General features: G+C 36.8%; 1 protein-coding gene across 1 annotated transcript in view; it reads left to right on the top strand.

The window, feature by feature from the left end:
* RBL1 (RB transcriptional corepressor like 1) overlaps nt 1-12,317 on the top strand; it is a 60,563-nt gene that overhangs the window by 36,939 nt on the left and 11,307 nt on the right. Inside the window, exons 15-18 of the mRNA XM_039227186.1 lie at nt 876-1,142; nt 1,957-2,168; nt 9,033-9,209; nt 10,665-10,736. Of these exons, the coding sequence (XP_039083117.1) occupies nt 876-1,142; nt 1,957-2,168; nt 9,033-9,209; nt 10,665-10,736 (728 nt within the window). The remainder of the gene's footprint in view (nt 1-875; nt 1,143-1,956; nt 2,169-9,032; nt 9,210-10,664; nt 10,737-12,317) is intronic.

The raw sequence follows: 12,317 nt of genomic DNA, 5'->3' as shown, positions 1-12,317 counted from the left end.
AAAAATAAAGAGTATATTATATACCTATAAAACAATGGGTCAGGGAAAGTGTGGAAGAATTATGGAAAAAGATGTAAGGTTTTTAGGGACTGGGAGAACTTTTACACACTTGGTAAAGAGGGAAAACCACTCCTATGGAGGGATAGCATTGAAAATAACTATAATCTATAATCTTTCTTTTTGATCAACACACTCCTGTCAACCCTCAGATTAAGACAAGTTGAACAGAGTCATATCACCTTTACTCATCTTTATCTTCTCAAGGGCTTATAAAAGATGATTGTGTATCTACTAAATCAAGAAGCCATAGGGGCACCTGGGTGGCTCAGTAGGTTAAGCATCCAACTCTTGATCTCAGTCCAGGTCTTAATCTCAGGGTTGTGAGTTCAAGCCCCATGTTGGCCTCCGTATTGGGCATGGAGCCTACTTAAAAGAAAAAGCCAAAGCTACTGCCTTAAACTGCTTGAAGTGTGGGTGTGTAGGAGGGGTAAAACCGTGAACCAAATCACTGATTTTTCCTTCTCAGATGTTACTTACTATATACGGTTGGGAGACAAACTAATTGGACTGCTTAAATTTAGTGGTCACCTCATTCTACTTCTCAGCTTCTATTTTACCTTTAGTGTTTTGCTCCTTTAATAGTAGGCAGAGGTTCAAGAAACGAGGAAGATAATTTTCACATGTAGTAACATCTTTTGTACTTCTTTTACTAGACTCTATATTTTGTGAAGATAGAAGCCATGTTATTTACTGCTGAATCCTTATTGCTTAACATACAGTAACTCAGTATCCATTTTTTGAGTGAATGAGTGAACCTGACTTATTATTTTGGAATACATATCAAACTATTTTAAATTTATTTTTCTCTCTATTAGATATGCAACCATTGTCTCCAATTTCTGTCCATGAGCGCTACAGTTCTCCTACTGCAGGGAGTGCTAAGAGAAGACTTTTTGGGGAAGATCCCCCAAAGGAAATACTTATGGACAGGATTGTAACAGAAGGAACCAAATTGAAAATTGCTCCTTCTTCTAGCATTACTGCTGAAAATCTGTCAATTTCTCCTGGACAAAGTCTTCTAACTATGGCCACAGCCATAGTCACAGGGACAACGGGACATAAAGTTACAATCCCATTGCACGGTAACATATTGATGTATTTATTCTATGTTTTTTCTGAGTTGGTTAATCATTTAAGAAATGTCTTCCTGGGTTGGATCACATGGCCTTTTTAATCCAGTTTTTTTTTTTTTTTTGAACCTATAATATTTTTTAAAATTTATTCTTTTAGAGCAGTTTTGGGTTCACAGCAAAATTAAGTAGAAGGCACAGATTTCACACATACCACTGCCCACACACATACAGACCTCATCACCATCAACATACCAAAGAATGGTATATTCCTTACAACTGATGAACCTACATTGATGTATTACTATGACCCCCCAGTCCATAATTTACATTAGAGTTCACTCTTGGTACTGTACATTCTATAGATTTTGACGAAAGTCTAATGACACATCCACCATTATAGTGTTATACAGAATAGGTTCGCTGCCTTAAACGTCCTCTGTGTTCCACCTTTTGTTTTGTTTTGAACTTATACTGGTTTTTGAATTTTCACATTTTCATAAATTTACCACCCTTTTCATTAGACTTATTTTCTTATCTGAGCTTTACAAATGAGTGTTTAAGCAAGAATCTTTTTTCTTAATTACAAACATCTCCTTAATAGCTCAAAAGAAAACAACATTGTTTCAGAGCAGAAACAGAAAACAACATTGTTTCAGAGTGGAAATAGAAAACAAGAGTGTTATGACCTAGAATTACGATTTTTGTGGCTTTCTTCTTCTTTTCTAATCTATTCTTATGTTTGGATAGGTAGGTAGGTAGATAATTGACAATCTGGGACACATGCAGCTTATTTCTAAAACAGAACTCTTGCTTATATATTTAGGTATCGCAAATGATGCTGGAGAGATCACACTGATACCAATTTCCATGAACACAACTCAGGAGTCCAAAGTCGAGAGTCCTGTATCAGTTACTGCTCAATCATTAATTGGTGCTTCTCCAAAACAGAACCATCTGACTAAAGCACAAGAGGCACATCCAGCTGGAATAAGCAAACCAAAGAGAACCGGGTCTTTAGCACTGTTTTATAGAAAGGTATGTGATTTTATGACATATAAAAAGATCTCATTTGGGGCAACTGCCTGGCTCAGTTGGTAGAGCAACTCCTGATCATGGTAAGTTTGAGCCCCATGTTGGGTATTGGGTCTAGAGATTACTTAAAATATTTTAAGTGGCACCTGGGTGGCTTAAGTCAGTTAAACATCCGACCCTTGATTTCACCTCAGGTCATGATCTCACGCTTAGTGAGATTGGGTCCTCCATCAGGCTCTGCACTGACAGCATGGAGCCAGCTTGAGGTTCTCTCCTTCCCTCTCTCTCTGCCCCTTTCTTCTCTTCCTCCTCCTCTCCCCCCTTCTCTCTTCCTTTCTCTCTCTCCCCCCTCCTCCTTAAAATAAATAAACTTTAAAAATAAAAATGTTTTTAAACATTTAAAAATAAAAATAAAAACTCATTTAATCAATGCAAGAAAGATTGAGTAACAGAGCAATTTTAGCCTTATATTTGGATGTGTGGTAAGATAGACATAAAATTTACCATTTTAACCATTTTTAAGTGTACACTAAGTACAAAAGTGTCATTAAGTTTAAAATTTCATGAGTACATTCATACTGTCAAGGAGCTTTGACCACCATCCATCTCCAGAACTTTTCATCTTCTTAAACTGAAACTGTGTTCCAATTGCAATAATTCACCATTTCTCTCCCCACCACCGGCTCCTAGTAACCACCATTCTGCTATGAATTTGACTACTTAAGATACCTCGTATAAGTGGAATCATACAATATTTGTCCTTTTGTGAGAGGTTTATTTCACTTAGCATCAGTCTTCAAGATTCATCCGTGTTGTAGCATCATTCAGAATTTCCTTTCTTTTTTTTTTTTAAATGTTTTTTTTTTTTTTTAATTTATTTTTGAGAGAGAGATAGAGACAGCATGAGCAGGGGAGGGGCAGAGAGAGAGGGAGACACAATCTGAAACAGGCTTCAGGCTCTGAGCTGTCAGCACAGAGCCCCACACGGGGCTCGAACCCATGAACATGAGATCATGACCTGAGCCGAAGTCGGACACTCAACTGACTGAGCCATCCAGGTGCCCCCAGAATTTCCTTCCTTTTTAAAAATTTTTTTAAGTTTATTTATTTTGAGAGAGGGAGAGAATCCCAAGCAGGCTCCATGCTGTCAGCACAGAATCTGAAGCAAGGCTTGAACTCATGAACCATAAAATCATGACTGAGCCAAAGTCAACAATCAAACACTTAACTGACTAAGCCACCCAGGTGCCCCTGTAGTAAGTTTTGAAATTAGGAAATGTGAGACCTCCAACTTTGTTCTTCTTTTCCAATATTACTTTGGCTATTCTGAGTCGCTTGAGATTCCATATGAGTTTTAATACAGATTTTTCTTTTTCTTTTTAGAATGGGTTTTTCTAGTTCTGCAAAAAACATCACGGGGATTTTTTTTTTAAGTAAGTTCTTTGCCCAGCATAGAGCCCATCACAGGGCTTGAATCTCACAACCGTGAGGTCAAAAGTTGGACGCTTAACCAACTGGGCCACCCAAATACCCCATCATGGGGATTTTGATAAGGATTGCATTGAATCTTAGATTGTTTTGAGTAGTATTAACATCTTAACATTATTAAGTTTTCAGTCCAGGGGCACCAGGGTGGCTCAATTGGTTGAGTGTCCAACTTCATCTCAGGTCGTGATCTTGTGGGTTCATGGGTTTGAGCCCCATGTCAGGCTTGCTGCTATCAGCATGGAGCCCATTTTGGATCCTCTTGTCCCCCTCTCTCTCTTTCCCTCCCCTCTCTCTCTCAAAAATCAATAAACATTAAAAAAAAAAAGTCTTCCAGTCCATGAATATGGGGTGTCTTTCCATTAATTTGTGTTTTGGGCTTTTTGTTTTGCTTTTTGTTTTTTAGTTACCATGCAGTGTTTTGTTATTTGCACTTTCTTTAATTTCTTTCAGCAATATTTTGCAGTTTACAGTATATACTTTTACCTCCTTGGTTAAGTTGATTCCTAAGTATTTTATTCTTTGTCAGATTATCGTAAATGGAATCATTTTCTTTATTTTTGGATTATTCATTGTTGGTAGTATAAGAATGAAAGAGATTTTTGTATGATTTTGTATCCTGCAACTTTGTGGAATTCATTTATTATTTCTCACATTTTTTAGGGACTCTTTAGAATTTTCCAGTTTTCTACACGTAGAACCATGTAAACTGCAAGCAGAGGTGATTTTACTTCTTTTCCACTTTGGATGCCTTATATTTCTTTTTCTTTCCTAATTGCTCTGGCTAGAAGTTTTGGTGCCATGTTGAAAAGTGCTAAAATTGGATATCCTTTTATTGTTCCTAATCTTAGAGGAAAAGCTTTCTTCTTTTCTTTGTTTTACTTTGAGTATGATGTTAGCTATGGATTTTTCATATATAGCATTTATTATGTTGAGGTAGTTTTATTATATTCCTAGTTTGTTGAGTGCTTTTATGGGAAAAGGAGGCTTGGGGGGGCACCTGGGTGGCTTAATCCAACACTTGATTTCAGCTCGGGTCATGATCCCAGGATCATGGAATTGAGACCCATATCGGGTTCTGCCATGACCATGAAGCCTTAAGTTTTTCTCTCCTTCTCTCCTCTGCCTCCTCCCCAGCTCACACTCTCACTCTCTGTCTAAAATAAATTTTTTTAAAAATTAGAAAAAAATTTAAAAAGAAAAAAGCGTTTTGAATTTTATCAATTGCATTTCCGGCACCAATTGAGATAATCATATTTTTGCCTTTATTCTGTTAATGTAGTATATTACTCTAATAGGTTTTTCTATGTTAAACTATCCTTCCATTCCAAGAATAAGTCATATTTGATCACACTGTAAAATTCTTTTAGGGTATGCTGTTGTGTTCAGTTCACTAGTACTTTGTTGAGGGTTTTCATATCAATATTCATAAGAGATATTGGTCTATATTTTTTATAGTATCTTTGTCTAGCTTTCACATTAGGTAATATACATTTACCTTTTTTATATTTGACCTCTTAAGAGAACATTACCTTGGTGAACTATGTTTGGACTCAGGCTCATATCCTGTGACTGGATTTCCTGATATAACTTATATTTCCTGCCAGCTTATGTTCTTATATCACTTTGAGTAAGCAGTTGGCCATCCTCTGAAATTTACTAGAACTAAATTTTGTTAGGTTGCAGTAGTTTAGAGCTTATCTACAGCAACAAGTGCTTCTTGGATTTTACAGATAAGCTTAAATTATTGAAGAATGGTTATAAAAATTGGTGGAATACTGGGTGGCTCCACAGTTTTTTTCATAAATCCAGTGTGTTACCTTTTATTTACTATTCCCAAAGTGGGGCTCAAATTCATGATCTCAAGATTAAAAGTCACATGGTTTATGCGCTGAGCCACCCCAGGCACCCCCACTGGGTTACTTTTTAAATTAAGATTTGACCAGTTTCCATTATAATACCTGCATTATTATAGTATTAATGAAAAAGGACTGAGAGATTTAACATATAATTTTAAGAAATAATAAATTCAAGAAATAATTTCAATTTGCCCTACCCATTTTTACAAGCACTGTCATCTTCTGGTAAGACGGGTAAGTTAATCAGATACTTGTAACCAAACATGATTCTTCTCTAAAATAAATCCCAGAACTGGAAGGTACCTCTCTAGTCTACCCCACAACCGCATGGCTGGCTAGCCCTTAAGAAATATAAAGGAGGGGCGCCTGGGTGGCCCAGTCAGTTGAGCTTCGACTTCAGCACAGGTCATGAGCTCAAGGCTCCTGAATTCAAGCCCTCATTGGGCTCTGTGCTGACAGCTCAAAGCCTGGAGCCTGCTTCACATTCTGTCTCCCTCTCTCTCTGTCTCTCCCCTGCTCACCCTCTGTCTGTCTGTCTCTCTCTCTTTCTCTCTTAGAAATAAATTTTTTTAAAAAAACAAGAATTGTAAAGGAAAAAGAAGGCACTGGTTTTTTTTGTTGTGATTAGGGTTTAATACTTAAAATTTTTAAGAAATTATCTTTTCTAAAATACTTTTGATGCAAGTTTAAATTTATTTCCTCTAGTCTTTTTTTTTTATCATAGTTCTCGATCGACTTGCCATTTCTTCCACTTCCCACTGCTTCCTGTACTCTGCCTCCCCAACTCCTGCCTCTACCTTGTGCTTTTATAAGTCCTGCTTTTTGTTTTTGTTTTTAAAGTTTATTTATTTAGAGAGCAAGAGATCATGAGCAAGAGAGAGAGAGAGAGAAAGAGAGAGAATCCCAAGTAGGCTCTATGCACAGCCTGATGTGGGGCTCAATCCCGCAAACTGTGAGATGATGTCCTGAGCAAAAATCAAGTCGGACACATAACCTACTGAGCTACCCAGGCGCCCCTAGTTCTGAATTTTAATTCTGAATTTATTTCAGAATCTTTGGGGTTTTTTCTTTCCATTTATTTCTTTATTTGAGAGAGAAACCAGACAGACAGAGAGTGCAAGCTGGGGAGAGAGAATCCCAAGCAGGCTCCACACTCATCAGGAAGCCCAACACAGGGCTCAGTCTCAATGACCCCAGGATCATGACCTGAGCCAAAATCAAGAGTCAACTGCTTTCCTGACTGAACTACTCAGGCACTTCTCTTTCCATGTAATTATAGCCTATTTTACATAGATTAGAAGCTAGAAAAACTTTAACCTAAAAGAGAATAGGATATCAGTATAAAGAACATAGGTATCTGTATCTATAGTGAATTCAAAATAACCATTCCTTGAGTAAACTGCAGCTGTTGTCTGTGCTAAACTCAGCGTGGTGCTAGTGTTCCATGCCTGAATAGAATGTACTGTGAATGTTTCTGTTAGAATCAGACTTCCAGAGGATGTGTTCCTTTAAGGCATTGGATCAACTCTGTAAAAGATATGTAACAAGTATTACTTAATGACGTTTTATTTTTAATCTTTTTAACTAAGGTCATATCTTTTATTTTCCGTGACAAACATAAAGTTCTAGCATCTTTCCCACTGAACTGATCCAAATGGATTCTGTTTGTCTTTTGGCCAGTTGAACCAGAAACAAGGGGATAGGATTCAGAAAAAAATGAGTTTGCTATAAAATGAATCACTTGTGGCTTTGGAGTCCACCACTAGACTTTCTATCAGATTAGTGTATTGGATAACTTATATTTGTTTTTAAACTCTAATTTGTGGATTATTTTCCTGCCAAAGATACTTCTTTTTTTTTTTTTAATTTTGAGAGAGCAAAAGTGGGGGAGGGGGCAGAGGGAGAGAGAAAATCTTAAGCAGACTACATGCCCAGCACAGAGTGTGACTCAGGGCTTCATCTCTGGACCCTGGGATCATAACCTGAGCCGAAATCAAGAATCAGATGCTCAAGTCAACTGAGCCACCCAGGCACCCTCAAAGATACTTTGCTCTAAGGGATACCTATCTCTTTTTCCCTGAACATGTAAATTCAAAGACTTAGTTCAAGCAGAATGGTGTGATTTTGGAATACCACAGCAGGATCACCAGTTTTTAAAACAAAAAAACATAGTGTTTCTTGGATGATTGGAAACCACTTTAGAATCTTGCAGGACCTTCAGGTTATTTGCATTAGTTATCAGTTCGTGTAAAGACTGTGTGTGACTGCTAGGAATTTACCCAAGGGATACAGAAATGCTGATGCATAGGAGCACATGTACCCCAATGTTCATAGCAGCACTCTCTACAATAGCTAAAACATGGAAAGAGCCTAAGTGTCCATCAACAGATGAATGGATCAAGAAGATGTGGTTTATCTATACCATGGAATACTACATGGCAATGAGAAACAGTGAAATCTGGCCATGTGTAGCAACATGGATGGACCTTGAGGGTGTTATGCTGAGCGAAATAAGTCAGGCAGAGAAGGACAAATATCACATGTTTGCACGTATAGGAGGATTAGGAGGAACCTGACGGAGGAACAAGGGGGAGAAGAAGGGGGGAAATGGTGGGGGAAAGGGAGAGAGGCAAACCATGAGAGACTCTTGAATGCTGACAAAAACTGAGGACTGATGGATGTGGGGGGAGAGGGGATGGGCATGGAGGAGGGCACTTGTGGGGATGAGGACTGAGTGTTATGTGGAAACCAATTTGACAATAAACTATTTGTAAAAAAAAAATAAATAAATAAATTTAAAAAAAAAAAGACTGTGTGAAAGGTTCAGGGCATTGATCTAAATTTACTCTGATGTACTTAGAAACAACAAAAACAAAAAACTTTGTATCTCATTTACTTTAATATTTCCATTTATGTGCTCATAAAAAACAATGTAGAATATAGGGGAGGTTTTTTTAAATAGTTTTGTTTTCTGACTTATTCTTGAAATCAAACATTTTAATTCTTTATTATCTGACTTTTTTTTTCGAAATGTTTTAAAGATTTTATTTTCAAGTAATCTCTACACCCAACATGGAGCTGGAATCCCCAACCCCGAGATCAAGAGTCACATGCTCCACCAACTAAGCCAACCAGGCGCCCCTATTATCTGACACTTTAGACTTTCTAGCAATTTAATCTGAACAAAAAAAGATGTGTGGGATTTCTGAACCTTTGAAAAATTAAGCATTCATAATGATCATGATGCAAGTAAATCCTGCATTTTAGGGTTTCTTACTTTACGTAGATTACAGCATAGAGGACATCTTTTCCAAGAGTTTTTAAGATGGTTTTCCAAAGAGAATTAAAGTCTTCAGCCAATGAACTAGTACTATAGAACAGAAATTTTATGTAATTTTACATACATTTGTCAACAGCCTATGTATTTGTTAATCTTGGCCTGAAAGCCCATGTTCATGGTAAGATATAAACTAGAAAAATTATTTACTGGTTTTTTTCATCAGTGTGCTACCTTCCACCTTAGGTCTATCATTTAGCAAGTGTACGATTACGTGATTTATGTTTAAAACTGGATGTGTCAAACGAGTTACGAAGGAAGATATGGACGTGTTTTGAATTCACTTTAGTTCATTGCCCTGATCTAATGAAAGACCGACATTTGGATCAGCTGCTTCTTTGTGCCTTTTACATCATGGCAAAGGTAATGTATAAGCTGGGGGAAGCTCTTTGCCCTAGTTACCCATTTTTGAAGCACAAAGTAAAAACTTTTTGCACTTAATTGTTAGTTTGCTCAAATGCTATAGCCAACACTGCCCACTATTGTTAATTAAGCAGCAAATTCCAGCTACTCCATCTGTTCTCTGGACTCTCCATTTTGTTTTGTAATAATCAGTCTTCCCACATCATAAGAATACATTGGTTGTAAAGAAATTGGAAAAGTCTTAGAGACCATTTATTTAAATGGGTCTCCATACTATTATTGTGAACAATATCATTTATACCCCCATCGCTGTGACACCACTCATCTAATGCTTTACAGTAAAATGATTGTTATGTTGTAGGTTAGTAAGTGAGGCCCAGAGCTGAAAGTAACTTGATCAATTATACAATTAATAAATGGCAACCTAGAATTTCTTATTTCATAATTTAATGAGCTCATAATTCATAAAATAGCTTCTATAAAATAATGCTTTCCAGTGATTTTTTCCACCACCTTAGAAAGCATTTTACTTTCTAGATGTTTTCATTCATATAATAGCATATCTTACTTGCTTTTTAAATCTTCTGTAACTTTTGTCTGAACCATCTTGACTACACTGTCAGTACTAGCAGATGTACATAGTTAAGACCTAATTTTTAAGCTTTTTGAGGCAAAGGACGTGTTTTCAAACTCCTTTTGATTCCTCTCTCACAATGCCTTTAAAAATCTCTATACAAAACAGAGATTAATAAATGTTATTAATCTATCTTTTGTGTTTTCCATGGAACTATCAGAGTTCAGGCTTTGCCATTTTTAGTGCATCATTATGGAAGAACGGGTTTAGTGCTAATAGGCAGTAAAGCAGAGAGAAGGAGTAATTGAAGTAAATTTTATAATAACAAATAGACCAGAAGGGATACCTTAATGGATCACTAATTCATTTTCTTCCTTTTGGCCACCACCATAACTTTTCTGCCTAAGCATTAGAAACCCTATAGTCTGTCCTGAAATATTAAAAGCCTAATCCTATAATAATTGTTCAGTTTTCTTGTGAATCACCATAAGACATTTTGTTTCCTTTATTGTGTGGCTGATTTACTTTTAAAAGGGTACTTGAAAAGTCAGTAAAATCAGAGAATACAGGGGATGCAGCAGATCTGAGTTTTCTTGTAGCATTCTTTTTATAAAAAGAAATGTATTTTCAGTAAAGTTATACCATAGCAATCTCATTGCTTTTGATTAATGAAACTATTAGCTGAGTCCCCACAGGCCACAAAGCCTGAACTTTAAAGGTAGTAAAAATCATAAATGGTAGTGGTTTTTAGTCATGGACTGGCCTGGGGTTAATGGCTTTCTGCAAGACTGCTCTCACTACCAACTTATAATTGAAGCTTTTGTTGAGAGCCATTTTTCTTTTAAGAGCAACTGATAAATGCAGTTTTTACTTTTCCTTAGGTAACAAAAGAAGAAAGAACTTTTCAAGAAATAATGAAAAGTTATAGGAATCAGCCCCAGGCTAACAGTCATGTGAGTAACATTTTTCCTCCTGTCCAAAAATAGATTTGTACTATTTCTCTGTTGACAAGTCATATAAAAGGTAAAGTACAGTTGTCCTGTACTTTAGATTCTCTGGTTGAATGGATACCATTAAACTCTAAAGACAGTTTCAGGAAATTGCCTATTTATATGACTCACCCATATATTTGTATTTACTTCTCACCTGTTTTCCTGTTACATTTCTTTGTTCATTTGTTGAGTGGGGACATTTTTCACAAAAAAATCTAATGAGGGGTACCTGGGTGGCTCAATCTGTAGAGCATGAGATTCTTGATCTCAGGGTGGTAATTTTCAAGCTCCACATATTGTATGGAACCTGTCTAGGGGTGCCTGGGTGGCTCAGTTTGTTAAGTTTCCAACTGTTGATTTCACCTCAGGTCATGATCCCAGGATTGTGGGAACCCAGCATATGGCTCTACACTGACAGTGCAGAGCCTGCTTGGGATTTTCTCTCTCTGTCTTTTTCTCTCTCTCTCCCTCTGCCCATTCCCCACTTGCACATTGCACACTCTCTCAATATAAGTAAACTTTAAATAAATAATCTAATGAAAAATATCTATAATAATATTATTATTGGGGTACCTGGCTGGCTCAGAAGAGCATATGACTCTTGATCTCAGGGGTCATGAGTTTGAGCCCCATTTTGGGTAGAGATTACCAAAGAATAAATTTAAATAATAATAATAGTCTCTAATTGTGTGGGACTTGATTCTCTAATGTTGTTTAAATCCCATGAAATTTGAGGATTTATTAGCTTAAGTCTAGCTTCATTTGCCACCTACTAAGAATATTAATTTCGAATCTTTAAATAGGTACAAAGCATTTTTTTTATAATGTTTTATAATAGCCATGGTAAAAATCCTATACAACCTTTCAGTCATGGAAATATAAAATATTAGCCTAGTGGCTTGGCACATATAAAGTATTTAATTACTGTTAGTTCCATATTGTTGTTATTGTAGCTGAAGAACACAGTTAGGTTACCTTAAGTCTTTGACCACTCAGGAGCTTGGTTGCTGTGCTCTAGAGAGTATAATGACCTCTTTTCTAGTCTTGGTGATCTGCCATCTTAGGAAGAGAGATGTGATGTGATGTGGCTGCTCAGATATCCCATGCTTAAGTACTGGTAGTCACACCCCCTTCTAAGAGAGCCCCACATAGAGTTTCACTTCTTTACCTAAGCCCCAAAATATATTGATAGTGATAAAGATACTAGAAGAGCCAAGTAGAAGTATTTGTTATATCCTTTGATAGGCTAAGAGTGTCTGGACCTCTTCAGAAAAATCCCTCAGGGACAGATTCTAGAAAGGTCCAGATTATCCCTAAAGATCATTAAGGTGAAGTTAGTGTAAGTCCAAAATGGGCCAGGCCAGAGCTTACTAAATATCCTCTCAATACCAGTACCCATAGGATGACGGGAATAGATCATGTCTTTCAACTATTTTGGAGGTAGGAAAGAATTTAGGAAAAGGAAGGGAAACATTTTCATGTGGCCATCTGAAAGGAAATAGGAATGGATGGGGGCACCTGGGTGGCTTAGTTGTTTAAGCA

This window comes from Hyaena hyaena, unplaced genomic scaffold, assembly GCF_003009895.1.
Source record: "Hyaena hyaena isolate Hyena2069 unplaced genomic scaffold, ASM300989v1 scaffold_25, whole genome shotgun sequence".
NCBI lineage: Eukaryota > Metazoa > Chordata > Mammalia > Carnivora > Hyaenidae > Hyaena > Hyaena hyaena.
Note: the sequence above shows the minus strand (reverse complement) of the source record. Positions and strands in the feature narration are given on the sequence as shown.